Source organism: Furipterus horrens, unplaced genomic scaffold (genome assembly GCF_987537825.1).
Source record: "Furipterus horrens unplaced genomic scaffold, mFurHor1.1.pri manual_scaffold_4, whole genome shotgun sequence".
In the NCBI taxonomy this organism is placed as follows: Eukaryota; Metazoa; Chordata; class Mammalia; order Chiroptera; family Furipteridae; genus Furipterus; species Furipterus horrens.
In genome coordinates this window covers 167,764,594-167,789,490 of record NW_028327174.1, presented here as the reverse complement: position 1 = coordinate 167,789,490, position 24,897 = coordinate 167,764,594, and the positions used below count along the sequence as shown (strand labels likewise).

At 40.2% G+C, this 24,897-nt stretch overlaps 1 protein-coding gene across 2 annotated transcripts in view; it reads left to right on the top strand.

The window, feature by feature from the left end:
- RASEF (RAS and EF-hand domain containing) overlaps positions 1-24,897 on the top strand; it is a 60,572-nt gene that overhangs the window by 20,248 nt on the left and 15,427 nt on the right. For both annotated transcript variants that reach the window (XM_090274208.1, XM_090274207.1), the window contains exons 2-13: positions 5,067-5,213; positions 8,403-8,493; positions 9,454-9,549; positions 11,538-11,615; positions 13,771-13,886; positions 16,668-16,736; positions 18,168-18,252; positions 19,156-19,244; positions 22,318-22,552; positions 22,856-22,993; positions 23,088-23,229; positions 24,489-24,570. In XM_090274208.1, the coding sequence (XP_090130334.1) occupies positions 5,067-5,213; positions 8,403-8,493; positions 9,454-9,549; positions 11,538-11,615; positions 13,771-13,886; positions 16,668-16,736; positions 18,168-18,252; positions 19,156-19,244; positions 22,318-22,552; positions 22,856-22,993; positions 23,088-23,229; positions 24,489-24,570 (1,368 nt within the window). The remainder of the gene's footprint in view (positions 1-5,066; positions 5,214-8,402; positions 8,494-9,453; positions 9,550-11,537; positions 11,616-13,770; positions 13,887-16,667; positions 16,737-18,167; positions 18,253-19,155; positions 19,245-22,317; positions 22,553-22,855; positions 22,994-23,087; positions 23,230-24,488; positions 24,571-24,897) is intronic.

Genomic DNA, 24,897 nt, shown 5'->3' with positions numbered 1-24,897 from the left:
CACACACACACAACACACACACACACACACACACATCATCATCATCATCATCACAGCTTAAGTGTACTTGTTTTTTTAATAAGTTCACATAATATCCCTTTCAATTTCAGTAGGACTATTTGCAATTTCAAATGTTTATTTCCCACGGCTCATTTAAAAGTTTTAAGTTATGATTTTCTTTTTATCAGTAATTAGCCTTTACTGCAGTCTTTCACACAGATCATGTAGTTTATCAAGCAAGAAGATGAACAGGCTGAGATTGGTTGGTAACTCAGGGTACATTTTTCTCTCAATGCCTTTCCTTTGATCCTTTTATTTAGATATAAATTAGGTTATTTTTAGTGGTAGTGGCTCTCTCTGCATACAAGTGGAGACTTTTTTGTCTTGGCTGACTAACACATAAGATTTTACCCTTGTTCTTTACCTAGTATATGTCAAGTACACCTGTAAAGAGGTCTACATGGTATTTGTGAATCCAAGTGTAATTGCTTTAGATGAGGCCCTGAACTTAAATTAATAGTGCTTTGAGCCTTGTCACTGCTGGGTACCCTTCTAAGAACTCACATGTGCCACGTGACAGGCCCAGAAGAAAGCAGAGCTGTGCGTGCAGCATTCTGCAGTCTCTGCTTGTTTAACCTTTGACGTCAGGAGCTGGAACACCAGGGAGGCTGGTGACTGTGCTCTCAGGAGTGGAACAGAAGATCGTCTTGGCACCAAGTAATGACACTAAGTCTATTGAGCTGAAGAATCTAGCAAGCATTTAGCTGTCTGTACAGGGCACAGCATTTAAATCTTACAGTGACAGACCGTGGATTATTTCTTGCTATGATCAAGTATTTTTGTTTGTTTGTTTTGGTTTGGTTTGATTTTTGCCGTCAGGTATGAAAATTGCAGAATTCCTTATGTTGCAGCCTGTTGGCACAATCCAGCTGGTGCTCTAGTTTCACAGATTACAGGTGAAATGAAGCACACAGGCATATGAGGGGGCTTGGTTGGGGGTGTGCCTCATTGCCTGCAATGTGTTTTTCCCAAATAGCTTTAGGTAAACCAAATTTTATAAGATTACCCCTTTTAGTCTTAGTTGTGCCTTTATTCTTTAAAGGAATCTCTGCAATATGGACAGATTTTGTAACAATTATATATATATATATATATATATATATATATATATATATATATATATATATATCTCCTCTTCCAAAGTAATTTTTAGAAATCTTGGTGCAACAGACGTTTTCTCAAATGGAGCCATCTACTTGGGATCCCTGAAGACAAGTTCAGCATGCACTTTTGGCCTGAAGAGTTAATTCGTCCCTGGAGAGCTGGCCTCTGGAGCCGATGGGCTGAGTTGGAATTCTTGGTTCTGTGACCTGATGATACTTACCTCCCTCTGCCTCAGTCTCCTGTGTGGTAAATAGGATCCTAGGGATAATTTATTCATAGGGTTGTCACGGGGATTAAGTAAGTAGTACCTGTAGATGCTGAAATCACTGCCAGGACTGCATATGCCGGGTGCTTAATAAATGTCTGTGTCAGTGTATGAATTCTTCAGAACAGTCTTTTGTCCCCTTGAAAGAGAGTGGGAGGTGGTGGGAAAGACTTAGCCTGGTCAGAGATGTTTTATCACTTGGTTCATATGAAGCTATCAAGGAAATAATTTAATCTGGGAGTGCGTGATAAAGAAACAAGTTAGGAGGCAATAATGCCAACTTTTTAGCTTAAGGTGGCCATAACGAACTTCCAAGTTTGAGTGGTCTGTGAAGTGCAGACTTGTGTTTTTCTTATGTGTCAGGCAGAGCACGTGGTCGGGCAGCCCTCCCGAGCAGTTCCGCTCAGTGTGGGGATTCAGGGATCCAAGCACATGCCATCTCTCGGCTTTGCCGTAGTGGGGTTCTTCACTTGTCTACGAGGATGAGGGAGCGAGGAAGAGGGAGGCAGAGAAGGAAAAGGGGTGTCAGGAGAGAGAGACAGAAAGCAAATGAATGAACGAATGAACTTGAATATGAGCCGAGGATCTCACAAAGGACTGTAAGGGCCAAGCACGGAAGTGACAGCACACCACTTCCGCTCCCATTCCATTGGCCGGAACTAGTCACGTGGCTCCAAGCTACCTGCAGTGGTTCTGGGGAGTCAGTTCTCCCCAGGCGCCCTGTAGTAAGAAGCAGGTCTTCTGTGGCACCACACTTAACCATGTAACGTATTTTATGCTAGTGGCAGGTATTTTCTATTATTAATCTATTTGTATACTTCACTGTAAACTATTTCTGAAATTCTTTATAATGCCAGGACCAGCAAAGGGCCCTAGGGGATTTGCAATTATTATATTTCTTTCTTATTTTAAAATTTACAAGAAGTCAGGAAATCTACTGAGAAAGCTACTTCTGAACATTTCTGTGCAGTTGGCCAATAAACAAGGGTTTTCAGTGACAGTTTCTTAATGGCTGTCCCTGACAGGCAGGTTCCTGTTAATGAGAAAGTTGTTAGGCTTTCTCTCCCCCGCCCCCGCTCCCCACACTGTGGTCAGTAAATTACAAAAGGCTAAGAAGTTAATGTTAATGATCCTATTGTGATTGAAATTACATGAGACAGTCTAAGAGTAGATATTTTTAAAAACTGCTCTTTAATAAATACGGCTCATTTTTGCAACTACTATTTTTACTCAGCTCTGATGGGAGGGGTGATGGCAGCTTTCTGTGTTTTATATCATCAAAGTGACTTAAGTCCTGCAGGTCTATTAATAATATTTCACTTAAGCAGTTTTTTTGAATCATAATTGGTCTCTGCACAGATTGAACAGTTTATTTATAAGAGCAAACCTAGGAGAGTTTATAGCTATAACGACACACCTTGGGGACACGCTCAACTAAGCTTCTGGGTTAATTACATATGTCACATCTTGCCATGTTTCATAGTTCTGTAGACTGATTTCCAATCCTGTTTTTTCTGCCAAGGTTCAGTTGTTTAACACAATTGGGAAGCAATATAATGTAATGATTGATCATGTGGTTTCCAGCATCAGACTGAGTTTGGATCCCAATTCTGCCACCCAGTCACTATGTGACCTTGGGCACTGTCATTGTTTGCTGTGGTTGCCTAGGTATTTCTGGTAACAAATACCAGACTGCTTGGCTTAAACCACAGAAATCTATTTTCTCACAATTGAAGTCTGAGATCAAAGTGTTGGCTGGGTTGGTTTCTTCTGAGGCCTCTCTTCTTGTAGCTGGCCATCGTCCTTTGTCTTCACATGGTCTTTTCCTTTGTGCATGTTTGTGTCCAGATTTCCTCCTCTTATAAGGACACTTATAGTCATATTGGATTAGGGCTTTTCCTAATGACCTCTCCAAATCCAGTCACATTCTGAGGTACTGGCATTAGGACTTCAACATAAGAATTGTGGGAAGACACAACTCAGCCCGTAACAGGCACTTACCTCTGCCTGATCTGAAAAGTAGTTTTATAAAAGTATTTTACATGGTTGTTGTGAGTATTCAAAGATATGATGCAAACAAATTGCTTAGCATAATACCTGGTATATGGTGAGCACTCACTAAATAGAAATATTTTTATTATAACCATAAATTTTATTATATATAGTTGTGTTATCTGTCCCAACTGGGAGAAGGTTGTGTGCACAGCCTTTCAATTATCGAGGTCTGGGATTATTGTATTCTTTCTTATGCCCACATAGCATTGGAACAGGCTGCGTTCAACAGAGTAACAGTGCAGCAGCCCAGATGTTGTGATCAAGTGGACGGGTGTGGCTTTTGTGCTAGGGATTTCTGTGTGGTCTTCTTTGGCTGTCACTCTGGTGGTGTTAGGCACCACAGATGGCTTGAAATGCTCTCAGATGTCTTGGTTCCTGTCATGGCCTGCCCAGGTTTACCAGACCTGGGTGAGCACCTGGAGAAGAGTAATCTGTCTCTGTCAAGGGCGAGAGACTTTTCACATTGTCAGGGGAGTAGCTATAAAATTACAGCAGTAGATCACTGAATGAGAGAATTACCCAAGCACTGGAGATGATTTTTAAAGGATGTGGTATGTTAAAGAAGTTGAATTCTGCAGTGTTGATATTATAGTAAGTTATCATCTCAGCCCAAATAAGTGCCTGCTATCTAAATTCCTGGCATCTTTTTCAATTGACATAAATGTTCCTTCTTTTAAAAAAACTGCTACTGTCACAACTTGTGTTAACCGTCAGCAAGCATGGTTCTCTCCCAGGGTCAGAGAAGGAAGGTCAGGCTGCATGAGTGCTGATGGAGCACACTGTCCCAGGAGGACAGTGCCCATCGCTTGGAGAAGCTTTGGATGTGGTGGGGGATTCTCACGGTGCCTTGGTGGTGGCTGAGTTCTGCAGGCACATTATGTATAGTTCAAACTAGAGCCGCTCAGCACTTCAGCTCCTAAATTTGAGTCAAGGGCACCGCTAGCCATCTGCCCAGCCTTATCAATTTTTCTTTTGAAATGACTGTGAAATATTTGTCTTTCAATAAAAGTTAAACAAAGAGTATGAGGATTCTCACATATAAATACATATATAAATATGAATTTATATGAAGTAATTTTAACTGGCCATAAAATAATATATCCTTTTATGATCATATGTCTGAAATGCATCCTTATTATGGTGGGACATGGAATCAAGTAATTGTTTTAGTATTTCCTAATTTTTTCCCTATGAATCTATTTACCTTTCTATTAAAGAAAACCCAGCAATGACTGAAAAAATATTTTCCTGTCTATGTCTTCATGTGCATTTCCACTGCCTCACAGACTTCTGTCTTTTAATACTAAATCATCGCTTTGTACAACCTAAATTGTTACACTTTTTGTTAGTCATACTTCAGTAATGCTGGAAAAACAATAAGGTTGCTTTTCCATTGTAAAAAATATGGAGAATAATATAGCAACATCTCTTGACTATCTTCCCCATGCTAGGTCATTCTGTTATTGCTGTTTTTTTTTTCCCCCTTCCTTTGTTCTTATGTGTCTTTTTCATAAAAGTATTCTGAAAATTTGCCTTTTATATTCACGTGGTTTAATTTCCTTTTTTTTTTTTTTCTTTGAAGGAAAGAGCAAGTTAGTACCTTGTATCAGAACATCAATCTTGTGGAGCCAAGACTGATTCAGCCATATGAACATGTTATAAAGAACTTCATCCGTGAGATCAAACTTCAAAGCACAGAAATGGAAAGCCTGGCCATTGCAGTGAAGAGGTATTGAAGTCCTTCCTTTCAAAGTGGCACAGGGGGTCCTTGAACTTGCTCTTTGACTCAGGGGTCACATGGACTGAGCTGCATTATCGCAATACGACATGGGAGAACTTCCTGATCCCCAGGAATCCGGAGCTTTCTGAACTGAGCCAGCATGAGGGACGTTGAGTCAGGCACTAACTTCATAGTGTCAGTCAGCAGTCCATCAACAGGTCACCATGATCCTGTCATGGAAACTCTTCCAGGCCACGATTCCTTACTGAGCACTTCAGAGAGATTTGTTATCTTCTTTGTAGCCACTCGAAACATATGGGAAACTTTTCATCCAGAGAAGCAGGCAGGGCTCCATTTGAAGCCTGACCCTGTCACCAATGGGCATGTGACTCTGGACGGGTTACTTAATCTCCCTGAGTCTCAGCTTCTGCATCTGCCAGATGAGGCTGTAAATATTCACCTCCTCAGGGGGTGCAGACATAGATGCCATCATGGGCGATGCCCCTCGCGCGGGACCTGCCACATGGCGGGTGCTCAGCAATGCTTCTTTTCCTCTCTCTAGCCCTCCTCACCCAGCCTGAGCCTAAAGCCTCAAAACTGCTGAGCCCTTTCCGTCCTGCAGCCAGTTTGTGTAAGGCGTGTAGCAAGCTTACGCAGGATAGCGTGCTGGTTTTAACGGCCACCCAGTGCAAAAGGAGAACTATGTGTGTCACAGTCCCAATATCAGCCTCTGCCTCCTGGGAAGACCACACTCCCTTGGCATGTGTTGGGAAAGGGGGCATTTTGTGTGCCGCAGTTTGCCCCACAGAGGCTTCTCGCTGCCCTGTGTTCCTCCAGCAGCTCCGGGCGTGCTGCCTGCCTCGCTGGTCTCTGCCCAGAACTTGCAAGTGCCTCTTTGATAGAACGCCCCCATTGCCGTGGGGCAGGCTAGGGCTGCTCCTCTGACTGTTCTTTCCTTCAGCATGGTGGTGAAACTGTATGGTAGACCCTTTGAAGTAACTGAAGTGAATTAAAGTGTACAAGAGAAAATGTTTTAAAACGTTGATGTTAAGTAGGACTATTTTTATGGTCCTGGAATCATGCAAGAGTTGAACTGTTTCTTATGATCACGTCCACTTCCTGATGCTGATCCTCTCCCTCGAGTTTGCCTGCTAGGGACTTTCAGTAGGATGGTCTGCAGAGCTCTTAAATTCTGTACAGCATTGTGAAGTGCTGCTCGGAGCCCCAGATTGGCCTCCTTTGTGCGATGACTAGCAGACACACATAGTGAGTGAGTTTTTAGAGTGTCTAGTGGCTGTATGTTAAAAGAGGCAAACTCATGCGTACACACAGGCACACATACACAGATCCACACAAAGATTTGCGTGACACACACACATTCACATGCACACCCACACACACAATCACGCATGGCCTCTAAGGATAGTACCATGTACACCCATTACCAGCTAGGCTGCTGTCTGGCTGTGGAGTTGGTCACTTTATGTTAAGCTATGTTGGTGCTTCTCTCCTGTCCCCTCTGTGCACTCTGGGTGGGATCCGAAGTCAGGCTCTGAGCCTTGTAGAGGCTCCTCTCTCAACTCTCAAGAGTCCTCAGTGAAGCATTTATATGAGCACTGTGAACATTTCCTCACATTCCTAGATAAGGACCCTTCACCCTCACCTCTATTTTTTGGTTGGAGGAGGACCTTAGTCTGCCTTGCATTGAAGAGTGGGTTCCCAGTGTCCTGTAGGGGCCCTGGACTAGGGTAAAGCAAGACATTCCCAATACCCTAGGTGTTTTACTAGGAATTAGGAATTACTGGGGCAACCACTGTTGTTACAGACTAAACAACCAAAAAAATGTGGAAGTTGCTCAGAAGTGAGAAAAGCAGAAGGAACACATTCAGAAGTAGTCTCAGGTGGGCTCAGCTGTTTGGGACTGGGTGTCCAAAAGGAATGGCTGGAAAAACTGGTTATAACAAAGGGAGAATTCGATAAGCGCCATAGCTCTTTACAGTTTCACAGTTCACTAACAGCAAGCAAATCCCCAAACCAAAGTTGCTATGGAGAATATATAATTTCTAAGGTTCAAATAGCAAGTATTTATAAACAAACCAGAACTAGCTGACTTTCCACACAAGATTAACGTAACCTTGGGCAGGCTGTAAGGTGAGGGGGGAGTAAACAGGAGCAGAAAATAGTAGTTAGTCACTCAAAATTTTACTTTGGGCCCTTCCCCCCACCCCTCAATGCTTGTTTGGAACTTTATGCAGAAATTAAACTAATGTGTTGCACATTGAAAGCAGGTAGAATGGGGTAGCAGAAGCCATCAGACTGGAAGATGGGAGTCTTCTGTGAGGCCCTGTTCCCTACTTGTTGTTAACGGCATGTCATTGATCCAGGGAACTGGCTCTAAATCTCAGGCTGGCTGCTTTTAAGTTACTTCTTATCTAGTTGAGTAGGCAAGACATATGCGTGTGGAAATATAGATAATTGGTCATATAGCTGAGAGAGAACAAAAACTAAATTTTTTAGGGCTTAATATGAAGCCTCAACCGTTGTAAAGTGACAGATGTCTCCATACTAGGGAATTGCTAAATAAAACTCTCCTGGAATGCTTCTCAACACAATTTTCCCATTTCTAACTTTTTCACAAATCAGTATGTTCTGCCTTCAAAATGTGATTCATTGATTACATTAATAAAAAATTTTCTACAGGGCAACTGTATCTACATTTATAGTATTAAGGAACTGATTAGTAATGATTGCTGAGATCCCTTCTTTTTTCCTTCTAACGGTAGCATATAACATTGTGTGTTGGATATATGGAAATTTCAAAATTATATCTAACCATTTCTTTGCCTTAGAGTTTCTTTCCCCATGGTTATAGCTTAATCATGACAGCAAAAAGGATTTTCAGAATTTATTGACAGCCTCCCAGTAATGTGGTATTTTTATCAGTTCTTTGCCACTCTCTAGTTTAATGCCACTTTATCCAATCTATTCCATTTACTTAATATCTAGTTTTAATGTCCTCTTACACCCAAATGGTCAAATTGCTAATTTCAGTTTATTATGTGGAAGGCACAGCAATGATCATTTTAAATGTCTTTCTCTTCATTTGTAAAATAAAAGGCTTGATATAGATTAGGTTGAAGTTTTTATGTTACAAGTTCAAGAGTATAATGAAAAGGTGCGCATCCTCTTGACTTCCAGAGCCCAGGACAAGGCAGCCATGCAGCTGAGTGAGTTGGAAGAGGAGATGGATCAGAGGATTCAGGCTGCAGAACACAAGACGCGGAAAGACGTGAGTCCTCACGGAACACCTTTTATGAGCTGGGCACTGGGTGTCCTCTGGGTGCAGCAAGTGCTGGCTCCCGATGATGGTGATGGTTTTGGGTGGTAGGAAGGGTAACAAAAGAGAGGGAGAGTAAATAAGTAATCAAATAAACCGAGCAGGTAATTTCAGATGGTGACAAGTGCAGTTAAAAAACAGTGTGTGTGACAAATAGCGACTAGGACAGGAGGCTCTTTAGGTTGGGTGGTCCCAGGCCTCTTCAAGGAGGTGACATGAGAGCTGAGGCCTGAGGGAGAAGGCAGAGCCAGCCTTCCTGAGAGCAGGGTGGCTCAGGTGTGACCCGCCACTGTCTTACTGCCCATGCGTACTGCCAATGTCATAGCTCAGTTACAGTGAAATTAAAATTCTCCGCAAACTTGGGTGTTTTATAATGGAATATAAATTATAAATCAAAGAACATATAGAATATACATTTACTCATCATTTCAGGAACTCTTAGAGTTGAAAGTTGTATGCTGCTTTCAGTTATTTCCATAGAAGAAATAATTATCTTCTTTTCTTTATAAAATATATTTGGATGGCTGATGTTCACTGGAAACAGAATATAGACATATTTCTCTCAGTAGCTAGTGTTAGATTCCATATTTTTGGAAAAACATTTCATTTTTTTTTCTATTCATTTGTCCTGTTAACTCTGAGAGGCATTCATAGACCTTAGTTTGCTTCCTAGCTCTGTCCTGTCTAGGTTATAGATGGTGCTGGAATAATAATCTGACTTCTGAGCCTTTGTTGTTCCATCGTTAGAATCGGTTTCAATGCCAGAAGTGGCCAGATATCTACAGTCATGTGGTTACTTCCGCCCTCTCTGTGCAGGAGATTTGGGATCAACCTTTGCTTGACACAAAACATTTCTTACCTATCGTGTCTTGACGAACCTATTTAAATCAGCAAACCCTTTTTCTTCTTTAGGAAAAACGCAAAGCTGAGGAAGCCCTCAGTGACCTCAGACGTCAGTATGAAACAGAAGTAGGAGATCTACAGGTGACAATAAAGAAACTGAAAAAGGTAGGTATGTGGCAGCTAGACTTTTAGGAATAGCTTCAGGATATCAGTGTATCTTGAGTTATTAGTGACTAAAAACAATTGGAATCACATTGAAGCAACAGATGGAATCAGATCTCAGTGGCAAGATATTTTTCTTGAGGGCCCCTATTTCCTTTTCTGTTTCCAAAGGCATCTATTTTTGCATAGATCTAATAAACACAGTTGTCCATCAAACCCCACCCTTCTTTCCTTAGTCTTCCTCAACCAAGTGCCTTGGGCACCCAGCGGTGTATATCTGCCCCCAGGTTACTGAGAGGTACATCACGGGTATTCAGTGAATAGTTCCCTTCTGTGTTCAAACCTTCAGATCTAGGAAGAGCTGGGAGAGAACTTGTTGAAGTGTGACCAGACGTGTGAATGGGTTTTGGCCTTTGCTCTGTTTGGCTCCTAATGAGTAGGAACATTTCACTCAGTGGCCCGTTGCTAGATGTTTAACAACTGGCTCTGGCTCTGGCAGGGGAGGGACAGATTTGTAGCATTTGCCAATGTCTGTGTTAAATGTAAATACTCCCACCATTACTGATTTCAAGCTACCACGTTGACATTGCTGAATGCACAGTTTGGGAAGAGATGCTTAACACAGGCTCTCAGCTGGCAGGACAGATTGACTCCAGCACTGTATTGGATCCATTTCTCGCATGTAGATTGTCTCCATAATGAACAGAAACATCTTGGCTAACATGAAAATGAATACTTAAAAAATAATCGTCCCTGAAAATGGCATTGTTAATTTGGGGACATCCCTTTGCTTTCCTGGTGGTTCCTTTGATGACCATTAATGCTCCTTCCAGTGGTGCTGCTATCCAATGAGATTAAATAACTTATCCGAAGTCACACAACTAACAAGTAAGGGAGTCATCTTTAATACACAGTTGATGCTTTTTCACTTGTAGTAGACTTCCTTCTTGCTTGATAGAATTGTTCTGCAAGAAGGTAAGAGATGATTTATGTGAGAGCATGTTAAGGCTGTGAAGAACTATAGAGAAGTTTACAGCATTGTTATAACTGCCATTATTTTCTGCCATTTGTTCTGAAAACTCATTTTGCCAACAGTGTTTCTTCCCTGAAATTGGCATGCATCTTAAGGTCAGTCTCTCCTCAGTTAGTCAGCTATGTGCAGTCTTGACATAGTTGTGTGAAAACCTTCAGTTGAAGCCATCTGGAAAGATGAAGAAAGTCCAGTGTCAGAGTATTTGACTTTGACTTAGAATTAATGAAATAAGTCATACATTTTGATCAATACATAAATGTTCAATTAATGGACACTAACAAATCCTCACATTTCCCATAGGGTGTAATCTATCTGTAGGGAAGACATTTTTGTTGTCCATGTTATCGATGCTCCTGAGCCAGTTGAGCCTGGAAATACTGAGTTAATCAGTAAGCAAAGCTCATGTACATATTTATATGCTTTTGTGTGCATATGTCTCTACCTTCACAACATGCTTAAATTTTATTCATTTCAGTCATTTAATAAGAACTTCTTGAAATCACTGTGAAGAAAACATATGTGGAAATGACACTAACTTTGTTTTTAAAAATCTTAGACTCTTGTAAGGACAGGTAGAACATCTACAAATAATTATAGTGCAGGATAGAAAGTGTTAAGTACAGATAAAGTTCTAGGTAAATATAGAGATCCAGATTCATCTGCAATGTAATTGAAAAAGCAAGTATTGGGTTGCTTAATAGTTGAATGGTCTCCATAAAGGACTTTCCAATTGTTTCATAAAAAACTAAACAATAAAACTCCTTTTTCAAATGTTTAAATTATTTAAAGCAAAATTTTAAATGCTTATGGATTATATGTAGTTTAATGACTTACAAAGTTGTATGATGTTGAAAATTGAAGACTTCTAAAATTCCCATATCTATATGCAAGGATATTCCTAAATTTAACTCAATAGATTCAAAGCTTATAAACGCACAACTTTTATTTGTTCTTTCAGCTAGAAGAACAATCAAAACATGTAAGTCAAAAAGAAGATGTGGCTGCATTAAAGAAACAAATTTACGATTTATCAATGGTAAGAATCACCTCTTCACTTACAGAAATACGTTTCCTGTTAGATTGCTGTTTTCTGAACATAATCATGCTATTATTTCAGTGTTCCAGAAATAGAAGCTTAAAGAGAAATTAATACTATAGTTAGAGAAAGTTTTTGAGATCTCTCAACCAAAGATGCTATTTTTGCAGGCTTTTCCCCTCAATGGTACCCTACCTGTTGTGAACACTTATATTTATTTTTTGTTCCAAGCAATAATGGCATGGCCTTAAACTTTCAATAGTTAACCTTGAATTCTTACAGCATCAACTCTGGTCTGTGTCCCTGGTGTAGGTAAGATGAGATATTAAATGCCTTGTCCTTCCTCCAACTTTCCTCCTTCTGTTTCTTTTCTATCTTCTGCTGACCATATCTTGGTCTTTCTATTGCCAATAGTGATAACATTTACATCTGTTTTATTATCATTAAGAAGTTTTCTTTTGTTTTTAGGTTAAGTCTGAAAGTGGAAAGCCAATAATGAGCATTTTTTAAGTTCTCACTGCAGAGCCAAGAAGTGAGATAGCATGAGCTAGGATTGCATTCCTTTCTCTAGCCATGAGCCCTGTGACACTCAGAAGAGGTTCCCAACCTCACAGTCAAATGAATTTCCTTAGGGCACCACCAGTTCCATGTTTTGCCACATTTTAGTTGGCTCTGTATTTAGATCATGACTTTCTTACAGAGTTGCTTGTTTTTCTTGGATTTCCTGGTTGAGGTTTTGGTTCCTCGTTGTGAAAAAACAAAACAGAAAAGAACTCTGCCCTCTTCATGGTATCATTGATACGGTATCATTGATACCTTGTAACTTCCCATTTCGTCTTCTTAATGCATAGAATTTGCTTTTTCTCCTTAAAAGTAGATATTAATTTTGAAGTTCCAGTGCTTATTGGATTGATTGTGTCATCTTGGAATTTCTCATCATTTTAGGTAGTTGGTGTAGGATTCCTGTGCAGCTAGGTAAATAGATCTGTTTGCCTCAAGGCCTCTACCCTGCAAAGGGCTCTTCCCAGGAGCTTTGTGGGGGAACCCAATTACCAGAATGCATGGACATGGATATTCAGAGAGATGCTTTAGCTTTCCTTATAGGGGTCATACATTTTTTGTAAAAGAACAAGCCTGGCCTTCTTGCCTTTGAAATCAGTTCTGGCTATCTGCTGTTCTTTCGTGGTTAAGAGCAGGCATAGGCGTGAGGGACAGGGTGCCTTAATATGTAAGTTCAGTCTCTGTTTTCAGTTCCATTCCCACTCTCTGGGCTTCTGCCTGGCCAACTGCCTCCTCTTTGTTCTACAGCAGAACGTTCCACACCATCTTCTGGATCGCCTTTTCCTCTATGCTCTTTCTTTTGTCAGTGCATTTCTGTCCAGTTTCCATTTTTCAGAAATGGTGAAGTCACTTGGCTGCAGATGGGCACTCCTTCCATTCTTTTAACTTTTATTGGTTTATTTTTGTTGGTATTTCATGTTAATGGGGTCTCAAAAGGGAAGGAAGACAAATTCATATGCTCAGTTCACCATTTTGACCTGGAAGCTGCTGATGAATATATATATATATTTTTAGAAAAATTTCTTAGATAAATTCTTAAAGTTTTAAAAATTCTTTTAAAAAATTCTTAGAAAATTCTAATTCCTTTTGAATTTCAAAAAAAAAAAAAATAGAAAAGTTTTAACTACATTGGTTTATTCATAAGTGTAAAACTTAAAAATGTTTGGTAATAGAATCTGTTGTAAAAAATAGTCAGTCCACCTGGTAGTAGGTACTGTTAATTTCATAGAATTTTGATCAATAATGTCATAGCTCTCAAGTAAAACAGATGTTTAAATATTTGGCTTCAGTTAATTTGCCAATAACATGTCAAAGTACATAATGACAAACTCTTGAGTATTGGAGTTTGGCACCAAATGACAAGTATTTAAAAAAAATAAAGAACTTTGAAGATTTAGATTATTGACACTGTAATACTTTATAATAATAATAATTTCACATTACCTTGAGTTGATAATTAGTTCTTTGAATACCAAGACATGAATAATTGTGGCTGGGTGAGAGTGACGTGTGGGAAAGTTACACTGCACTTGACTTCATTTCTCCTAGGTGGAAGGAACTGAATCTGATGACCTGCACTGTTTCTTTTCTCTAGGAAAATCAGAAAGTTAAGAAAGATCTTTTAGAAGCACAGACAAACATAGCCTTTCTTCAGAGTGAATTAGATGCATTGAAAAGTGATTATGCTGATCAGAGTCTCAATTCTGAAAGGTATGAAAACTCCACATTTAGTTTTTTTAGTTTGAGTGGAATGCTTATTTAGATAACCATTCCGGGAACAAACCTCAGCTATATAATAATAAAGGCTTATTTGTTAACTTTATGGATATAGTCTTTGCTTTTTAAAGATTTTATTTTCAGTGTCAGTTTTTTTTAGTAATTTGGGGGGTTTTAGTTTTTTTTTATACAAACAGATGAATTTGTTTAATTATTGACTGGCTAGGACAGTGCAGGGCTTAATAAATGTTTGAATTAACTGGGAGTAGAAGAGTATATCTAACATGTCAAAAGTCAGTGCTAAGTAAAGGGCTTTGAAGGTAGGAATATAGGCCCTTTGACATAAGAAAAATGAAAAGTGGGTGTCTTAGGCAAGTAATTTTATTTTGCTCTGCTTTAGTTTTGCAGCATGGTATTAATAACAGAAGGCCTAACACACATACACAGAGGCAGGTATTTATTACACACACGCACACACACACCACACACACACAGGGCTGTATTTATATATATATGAAAACACATATGTATGTGATTATAAAATACACATATGAGGTCTGTCCAGAAAAAGTCCAACTGTTGTTACTATAATGAGAATGGTTTGCCTGACATTGATGTAACCTGGCAGCCAAGGAGAGTGGACTGGAGTGAGCATGTGGGAACAGTGATGACCTCATTGTACTAGTCAGTGGGGGTGGCAGACGCTGTGGAGTGAGCATGTGTACTGTGTGGCATTGCATTCAAAATGACTGAGCAAGTAGAGCAACGAATCTGCATCAGATTTTGCACTAAGCTTGAACATTCATGTGTGGAAACTATTTGGATTCAGAAGGCTGCAGCTATGGGCAACTGGTGATTGGCAGCTTTATCATGACAAAGCACCCTCTCATGCATCACATCTCATGCAGAGTTTTTCAGGGAAACATCAAATCACCCAGGTGACTCAGCCCCCCTACAGCCCAGATTTGGTGCCCTGCAACTTCTGGCTTTTCCCAAATCTAAAATCACCTTTGAAAAGGAAGAGATGTCAGATCATCAATGAGATTCAGGAAAATATGATGGGGCAGCTAATGATGATTGGGAGAACTGTGTGAGGTCCCAAGGTGCCTACTTTGAAGGGGACTGAGGCATCATTGTCCTATATACAGTGTGCCTTGTATCTTGTATCTTCTTCAATAAATGTCTCTATTTTTCATATTACATGGCTGGATACCTTCTGGACAGGCCTTGTATAGGTGTATGCATACTGGCATATAAATGCATATATATGCATGTGGAATGCATTGATATGCATAGATGTATAGACACACACACACATATATGTACACTTAGGAAAATATCTGTTTTTTGTTTGTTTTTGGCAAACTTTAATCAGAGTCAAGGTCCTATAGTGGAAAGCAGTGAAATATTTATGAAATACTTGCTATATACAGGCCTTTGAGCTAAATGAGGAGTTTTGAGTGTGGAGTATATAAAAAAGAAAAGGTGTGGTCTCTGTTCTCTGAGAACTTCAGATTTAGTTGAGGAAGATAAGAGCTGAACAGTGTCAGAAACAGTACCACCAGCAGTGTCACAGGTTGGATTTGTTGCCATGTGATGGTAGACAACATGTTCTTTTAGTTCAGAAGAGTGAAGAACTTGACTAAAGAGGAGACACTTGAGGGGACTTGGGAGGGGGAATGGGTTTGTGTTGGTCACGGGGAGCAGAGGCAACATCAGCAAGTATTGCAGGTGCCATCTGCCAGGCACTGTCCTTAGTACCTTACTAGTATTAACTCATTCAGTCCACAGAATATCCTACAAGATAGGGACTTTCCTTATCCCCATTTCGCAGAAGGGAAGAGAAAGTCCAGAGATGTTCCAGGTGAGGCAATAACCAATGCATTATCAAGAACATAGGAACAGAAAAAGATATTTCGAATGGAGAAGTAAAGGCAAAAAAAAAAAAATCAAAATGTTTAAAAGCTATTTTAATACTAGAACATAAAGGCCCAGCATTTCTGGCAAAAAGGAACTTAAATTTCTGTAGACAATTGGGAAACTTAGCCTTACCAAGAGAGAGAATGGATAGGTTATTGTGGACAAAATTTGATATCCTGAGAGTTTTGGAAGCTAGTGAGGGGTTTTGTCTGCTTAGAAATGGGGCTGAGGCGGAGTATAGGCTGGAGATGAGTGAATAGTGTTCAGAGTGGACTTTTTGAGGATGAGGCCAGGGCTTCATAATAAAGCAACAGGAATCAGTGTGCAGGAGTTTACAGTGAATGGAGAAAGCCTGGTCTTGTGGATTCCTCTGTGGTTCAGCACAAGGAGGGGTGAGAGAGCGGGAGTAGAGGTAAGGCAAGGAGAGGAGAAGGTATCAGAAGAAAGGAGAGAATGGCGGGTTTGGGATTGTATAAGGCTTGGAATGAGCAAAGAAGGGTTACAAGTGAGGGAGTGAATTGGGGAGGGGGCACTTAGCAGAAGGTCAGTGGTTCATTCCCACTGAGGAACAGAGCCAGGTCACCGGGCTGGGGTGGAAGGGCCAGTGCATGCTGAGTGGGCATTGAGGTGGAGCAGCACCTCGCACAAGGAAGCAGAGGGTGTGGGTGTGTTGGTGGAGTCCTAGGAAGAGAGGAGGCTGCAGACAGCACAGAGGAACCAAGTGAGAGCACAGGTGCATAGAAATTGTAGTGAAGGACGCACATCTTTGAAAAGGTGAAGAAAGGGTCTGAGAGGTTTGGGTAGGGTAGGACTGAACACCTAATTTTCATTCAAACATAAAATAAAATTTTACAGGGACCTGGAAATAATCCGAGAGTACACGGAAGATCGAAATAATCTTGAGAGGCAAATTGAAATACTCCAGTAAGTTCTCATATAAAATACTCATTACACTTACATTTTACTTATTTTTTGTTAATGAAACATGTGCCGCCTGTAACACAAGATGCTGTATTCTAAGGATTGGGTTCCCGTGTCCATGCTGCGTCTTCTAGCTATGCCGCATTTAGCACAACCACTTGCTGTCTAAGCCTGAATAAACGATTCAAATCCGGGCACTCCAGTATAATTCTCTAAAAGCCTTTGCAAATCAGGTGATATGTCCAATATGTCTTCATTATACCTCTGCAGAGAATAATGGCCCTGACCTTCACAGCATTCTCTGCACCTCAGCTGAGAGTTTGTCAGGCATCTCAAGGTAGTTGCAATAATTCCTGCTTCTGTGGCCCTTTTGCACAAAACCACCCCCTCTCCCTCCCTTTCTCTGTTTTCTACCCAGATAGTATTTTCTGCTGGTTTCACCTGCCCTAAATGAAGTAAGATCAAGCTTGACAAATTTTTTCACCACCTTTGAGTAGTTATTAAGTCTCACCTGTGGCAATTCCCATAGTCCTATTCATTTACTCATTCAGCAGATTTTCACTCACCACCTTCTTTAGGTTGTTGTATGCCAGGAGCTGAGGATAGTCTTAATGGTGCTAGTCTAGGGAGAAGACAGAAACTGATCAATAATTATAGAAATATAAAATTCGAATGAGAGAGGTAAGTCAAAGGGAAGGGATGTGTCCCTCAAGGGCATACGGTAGAGAACTTTGGCCTAACCAGGAAGGTTCCAGAAGTGTTCCCAGTGGAAGCACTGAATGAGCTGAGGGCTGAATAATGAGTAAACCTTCATAAGGAAAAATTAGCCACTCTCTGGGGCAGAGGTTCTGTTATTATCCTTATTTCATAGGAAAGGCTGCTGAGGCGTTGCCAGGTTAAATAACTCCTGTCAGTCATGTGGAAAGGATGTACCTGAGTTGGGATTTGAACCCTTAGTCAACATGGGAGTCTTTAGCAGGTACATGGCAGTGCCTGGTGGCACACCACCAGGCCAGGAGTGAGAATGGGAGTAGCCGGGAGAAAGTGTGGGGTAGCACACCACGTCCAGCCGTGGGCAGGGGGATAGAGACTAGCTTGCAGCGCCGGCCCGGTCCAGGCATTCAGGGAGCAGAGACCTGCATGAAACCTGTTCAGACCGTGGAGCTACCAAAGGGAAGAGCAGTTCCACAGAACAGCTAATACCTTCCTAAAAATGCCTTGAGATCTTTCAAGAGAGGCAGTGCATCCATTAAATTGTACATCTGGTAATGAATTATGATCTCAGTTTGTGAGGTGTGAGGGGAAGAGGTAGAAAGGTACGAGAGGTGGTAATTCCATGTTCTGAACATCACAGCCTGAGAAGTAAGTGCTGACCTTCACCCCCACTAATACTTCTCCGTATCGATTTCTCTCTTTCACTTACTTCCGCTGTAGGACGGCCAACCGGAAACTGCATGACAGCAACGACGGCCTGCGGAGTGCCCTCGAAAGCACTTACAGCAAGTTCGGCAGGTCCTTGGTATGCCGTGGAACTTTCCAGTGCCTGCTGTGCTGTCTTGTGGCAGAGTGTTTTGATGAAAATCTTGTATTTAATTAGGGAAGAACTTACAATCCATATAATAAAAGGGGCAACATTTTTCCAATTAAAAAAAAAAAAGACGCTTCCTCTGTGAGGAAACAATGCCTAGAGGTTAACCAGTTCTTCGTTAGATGGTCTAGGAAACCAGAGAAAGGCATATGAAAGGTGTGACCGGGGTCCCGGCAGAGCGTATAGTGTAGCAGGCAGTTAAGGAGTAAGTGCCCAGGTAGCAGTAACAGCAGAAGGAGTGGGCAGTTCCATGGAGGCACAAATGAAGTATTGCCCAAGTGAGAGGAGGAAGAGGGTGCTGCTGGCTGAGGAATGTGTTTACACGCATTTTGAGTATTCTTTTTGATAGTGAGATGATCAGACTGGATTTTAAACCCTCCTACAAAAACCAGCTAAGCCCCATTTAGAATTTTTAGGACCTGCCCTAGACTGTGTATGCCAGAAAGCCTCTTCTCACACTTTTGGGGTCAGCTTCACCTTTGCGGTCCTAGTGCCACAGCTTTGGATATGGAAGGGTCACTCACTAAAGCCAAATGATGGTTTGACAGGAAGCAAAACACTAGGATTTAGTACTGCATGGTCTTGGCAGGTCTAGGCAACTGGGTGCCCCTTTGTGGCTTACGTGGGAAGGTTTAGACTTAGGACACGATGTGGAGAAAGTACCATATGTGATTGTTGCATTTTCCCCTTTGATATCTGTGCTCACGTTTGCTTATGTAGGACACCAAACTTTTAATTATATTAGATGTTTACTAGTGTGCCACAACTTAAATAACATATGTATATAAATAAAATGTTTACATGGAGTAACAAACCATTACTTATGTATTACAGCGCATAAATAATATATCACCAGGGAATACAATTTCTAGGAGCAGTCCCAAATTTAATGGTCATTCTCCTCAACCTCTGGGCTATGACAGGTATGTCACTTACGTTTTGTTTGAATTCTGGATTAAAGTTGAAAGGAAAGTTAACTTTCCTTAGAGATAAATTAAACTTGCAGAATATACTTTAGGCACTAATTTCTACTTCTACTCTTACTTTCAATTTTTGAAACATGAAATATGTAAAGATTAAAGTAAAAATGTTGCAGAAAGGCCAACGTGATTTCCCTAAGATGTTATTATGACTTGGTTGTATGTATGTCCACCTTTACCTCACTCCTCATCATGTTTTGTTTCATAGAAGTGGAGTCAGTAAGTGGAGTTTCAGGGAAACCAGTCGATGTTATGGTATATGATGTTGAGACTCTTGGCCAATGTTTAACAGCTCAGCTCTGTTCAAGGGAAAGGAAACATTCAAAATGAACAGCAATATGGCTGGTAAATGTTTGTAAGCTACTGTACTAAAGGGGTCCCAGAGGCTCACCAGAAGTGACAATTTAGCTCTATTTTTAGTTAAATGTAATGAACTATTGGCCCTACTGTAACTTGAGATCTAGCAATAAAAACTGAAAGATTATATGTGTGCACACATGTGTGAACATACACATATATCCCGTGTTACTTTTGGAGTATGTCGAAGTTTGAAAGTAGACGTGAATGGGAATGGGGGCAGGGCAGTGGAGAGCAATGGGGGGAAATTGGGACAACTGTACTAAAACAACAATAAAAAAAAAAGAAATTGAAACAAAATGAAAAAAAAAAAGGAGAAGTGAATGCACAAACTACAGGTTTTCATCTCCATTTTTGATGCAACTTTCAAGTTCATGTTCATTCCCTTTTCATCTGGGAACCTTTGGGCTAAAGAATAATGTACTTAGCATCCTAGTGATAACAAAATGGGAAGGTTCCCTTTTAGGAAGATCTGTAACCAAAGTGATTGGTGATCAATTTTAAGAAAATTCTGTCCACGTATCAAATGTTTTTATTGCCCATGGATTTGTGAATTAAATTTCTTAATGGTGTACTGATTTATAGGCAGCTGGCTGCTCTGTTATTGGGAGATAGAGATTACTTTTAAGAATGTGCGGACATGATGCCATTGTTCTGGACTGATACCTGAGGTCATTTTTTAAGCACATAAGGGAAAAAGATACATAACTGAAAACTATTCCAGAAATTTTATCATGATTTATTTTTGAAAACAGTAGACACAATGAATAAGGCTCATAAATAACTGGACTAAGAGCTCCTAGACAGTAGATTCTAAGGGACAAAGTCATCACACCCCAGTGGCTCAGAGTGATAGGAACATATCACACATGTACTCATCACCTTGAATGGTAACTAGAGGGACACTGTGGTCTGACCGATGTTCCTTCTGGGCAAGTCATTAGTATGTTATGAAAAGTTAACATTTTATTTTCTTTTTGATGCTATAAAAACTTAAAAGCATATTATAAGTTTAATTTTATTACTTATTGGATTTTAACTTGTATGTTTGTTTTAGTTTTGTGTTTTTCTAAGAACGCTAACAAAAATACAATTTGTGTTATATTTTTACATATTTAATTGTAATAAAAATATTCTTTGGTTGGGTAAGAACAGTTTACTTTTAAAATAGGATGTATATAAGTTGAGCTTGGAAAAGTCTGATCTGTACCTATATTTTTAATTTAGAGTTTAGATATTCATGTAGGTGATTTCTTAATTCAGGATTTTACTTCTTTTTCATTCCTTATCAAAGATACAGATGGGTTAAAAAAATAAAGTTCTGACCAATAATGAGCTGAAGTAGTTTGTACTGTGTTATAACGAGAATGGCTTTTTTAGGTTCCTTAAAGGTTAACCTAACATCAGTTTCAGGAGAGCAGCACAAATGATTAAAGAGGAAAAGAATGTGACACACATGTCACACACACACGCCCTTAGCTATCTAGATAGTTTGAGATTTGGTATGAAGTTCCTGTCCCAGGAAAAAGATCTCATAACTGAGCAACATAGTTAGACAAAGTATAGTGATTAAATCACCGTTTTACTTCATTTCAAACATTTGCTAAAGGCACCAAAATATTTTGTTATCTCAGGTTTATATGACTTATGCTTATTTATCTTAAGATCACCCTATCTTTTCTAAGCATATCCATCTCTTAATGTTTTCTCATGTCTGGAGACCCATGTGCCCTGCTTCGGATGAGATCATGTGTGTCGAATAGCTAGGACTGTGCCTGGTATGTAGTTAGGAATTGTAGCCATTGTTTTTATTTTAATATAAACTTGGGTTCTTAGGAAAATAAATAGGAAAGCAAAAGTAAATAGGGAAATAGACAGTTTCTTCAGATTCTCCTGTTTGAGTTTCCCAGAAGGAAATATCGATAGAAGTCAGAAGTTCTAGCCTTTTATCTATGAAACGCCTCCTATAGGGGTCTTTCCAGACTGTGTGTCAACACTTAATGTCAGAAAACCCATCTCACCTGTGAAACCAATCCAAGAGCACATATTTCTAATTGCTCGTCATTTTGTTAAAAATATGTCTCCCAGAAAAGGTTAACAGTTGACCCTTATTTTGTCTTGGGCAGCCTGAGAGAATGTATTCTTCTTCATGTGTCAGCCCTTTGATTATTTAAAGAGAGAAACCATTAAGACTTAAGCTGAGGACACTGAGTCATTTCTCATATCTGAGGGTTTCGAGTCTCACATCACCAAGGTTGCCTTTCCCAGCCAAGTTCTCAGCATCCCTTTTAAGCAGAGATGCTATCCAGCAACGGATACACTGTTCAAAATGTGGTCTGATCACATATGATTGAAAAGGTTCACATGTCCTATATTTTATTTTTTTCATTTAGATTCTGGGAACTTTTGTATCAGGAAATAACAGTGATTTAAAAAAATAGCTTCATTTAGAAAATGTTTGAGTGTCTTTATCTTACTTATTGCAGAGAATGAACTGATATGGCTTTGAACATTTTATTTCCCCTGATGCTTCACCACGATTACATTGTGGCTCTTGGCAAAAGTGAGAATGCCGGTCTTCTTGAGTCCACTCTGACCCACTCTTGCCCGTGTGAGCACTGCGAGCCCTCGGGTGAAGCAGTCTTCTCCTCTCTCCCAGGTCCTCCCGCTCCTCCTATGTGGATGAGGACTGTGACTCGTTGGCCCTCTGTGACCCTATGCAGAGGACAAATTGTGAGGTTGACAGCCTGCCCGAGAGCTGCTTCGACAGCGGCTTGTCCACCCTGAGAGATTCCAATGAGTACGACTCGGAGGTGGAATACAGGCACCAGAAGGCATTTCGGAGGTCGCGTGGTGCACCGGAGTGCTTTGCAGGGGATGCTTCAGACGCAGACGTAAGCCCCAGAAATCACTGCTTGCCTAGGCCTTATCTTTCTAGAGATCTCTCACCCTGTTTGACTTTGATCTGTCATGGGAATCCATTTTCAAGGTTATAACTATGAAACATAGGCAGAATGTTTTTATTTCCTCCACCAAATCAAGGAGAAATTCTCATAGATTGCCGTTTGGGGCCGCTCTATTTCATAACAGCATTGACTGTAGATTCAACTGTATGTTTTTCTTCTCTTCAGTCTATGATGTGTATGTGTAATGAGAGACTTTGTTTTTTTTAATAGCTAACTTTTTTTAAAAAACAGGTTCCTGATATAAAGGATGAAGAGACGTATGGGTCAGAAGGTATGGCTTCTGTCTTAGACTGGAAGCCCGAGGGGTCTGTTAGTGAAGGCAGCATTGGTGGCTTTTCAAGAAAGCCCATCTTGGCACTTTCACCCCAGGTATTCATGAACACAAATAATTTCCTGTATCGTATAACTTTTAGGAAGAGAACTGGCACTCCCTTTGTCACCCACTGTGGCATTTTCCCCCTAGACAGACATGATGGATGATAAACCGTCCAGCTCACAGAAGGCTTACAAGATTGTGCTTGCTGGCGACGCAGCTGTGGGCAAGTCTAGTTTCCTCATGAGACTTTGCAAGAATGAATTTCGAGGAAATACAAGTGCCACCCTGGGTATGGTTTCTTTTTCAGATATTAACGTGGAAATGACCTTCTTTAGCTTGATTTTATTTTCTTTGGGGATCATATACACAGATGCACAGATCAGTCTCTCTCTCTCTCTCTCTCTCTCTCTCTCTCTCTCTCTGTATACATATATATATAGGTGCGTGTGTGTGTCCTTGTCTATTGAATGGTCCTCTTCTGTTTAGGATAAGGCCCAACTTTAGGAAAGGAAGTCTGAGGAAGGACAGAGGTATCTACTTAGCCAGTCAGATGAACCATACTAAGTTCAGAGCCTGAGATGTTCTTCATTTATTCCGTAAACATTTCCTGAGTCCTACTGTGAGCCAGATGCTGCTGTAGGCGCTAAGGAGACAAAATGAAGAGAGTGGACTACATCCTAACCCTGAAGGAGCTTCCAACCCAAAGGAAAGAAATGGATGAAAAACAAATATAAAAATATGAGGTTTAGGGCAAGGTGTATTTTTACATAGGGTGGCCAGGGAAAGCTTTTCTTATAAGATGTTGTTTGGTGTTGGTAAAGTGACGTTATTGATGGCTAGTTTGTCACTGTGGTCAAACTCGGCTAGATGTATGCTCCCACCTTCCTTTACAGTGGAATACCTCTCTGAAACAAGGAAAGAAATAGTGTCCTGATTTCCCAAATTTGCACAGTAATCAGTAAAAGGAGTTGGAGATATGTAAATTGTCACTTATTTTTCTTCTTTATCTAAAGTGTTCTTATCTAGATAACCAGAAAGTTTTTTAAAAAGATGGATTATACTCTTTGTAAATTTATGGTTCATTGTTAGACTGTTGAAGATAACAGAGCTGGAAGTTCACTTCAATTTGATTCATAAAATGGCTATAGTATCTAGTTCAGTTATAGAGAACATGACATACATACATATCATATACATATATACATGCACACATATACATGCATATATACATACACACACACACTTATGTAATGTGCACACACACACACATACCTGAGTTCACCTAATTACATGGGCAAATAGAACATAGATTTTCCCTTTGTCCGTAAACTAAATCCTTCCGCAAGTTAGCCAGCCTGCAGACAGTGCATCTGCATGTCCTTGTGTGGCATGGCTTATAATTAGTATGTGAAAGTCATGTTCATTTTTCTTTACCTCACTGGGCTCTTTGGCTTATTGGCTTCTGTCTCATCTAAAGAGAGCTTGAAAGTAAAAACCAGTGGAATTATTTACACCCTGTTCTCCATGTTCTCCTACATTCCTTTTCAGGAGTTGATTTTCAGATGAAAACTCTCATTGTCGATGGAGAGCGAACAGTTTTGCAACTCTGGGATACGGCCGGTCAGGAGAGGCAAGTGCTTTCTATAAAGCTTTGGGCTCTGCTTCAGCTTGCACAGACAAGCTTTGTGGCACACTTGGTGTGTTCTATGCTAATAATTATATAATTGTAATATACTATATAGTTATGTGGTACATTACAATTTCAAGAATACTCCCTTTTTCCCACTTTTTACCTCCTTCACCTATCTATCAGTTGTGTGAGGAGAGGATCTTAAACTTCCACTGAGCTCATGTTCAGTTGGAAAAGTGCTCTTTCCTAACAAGAATTTAGGTGAGACCACAGCTCTCAGTGTAGTGACAGTGTGAGAAGCTACTAATCGGGGCACAGTAAAAGGTG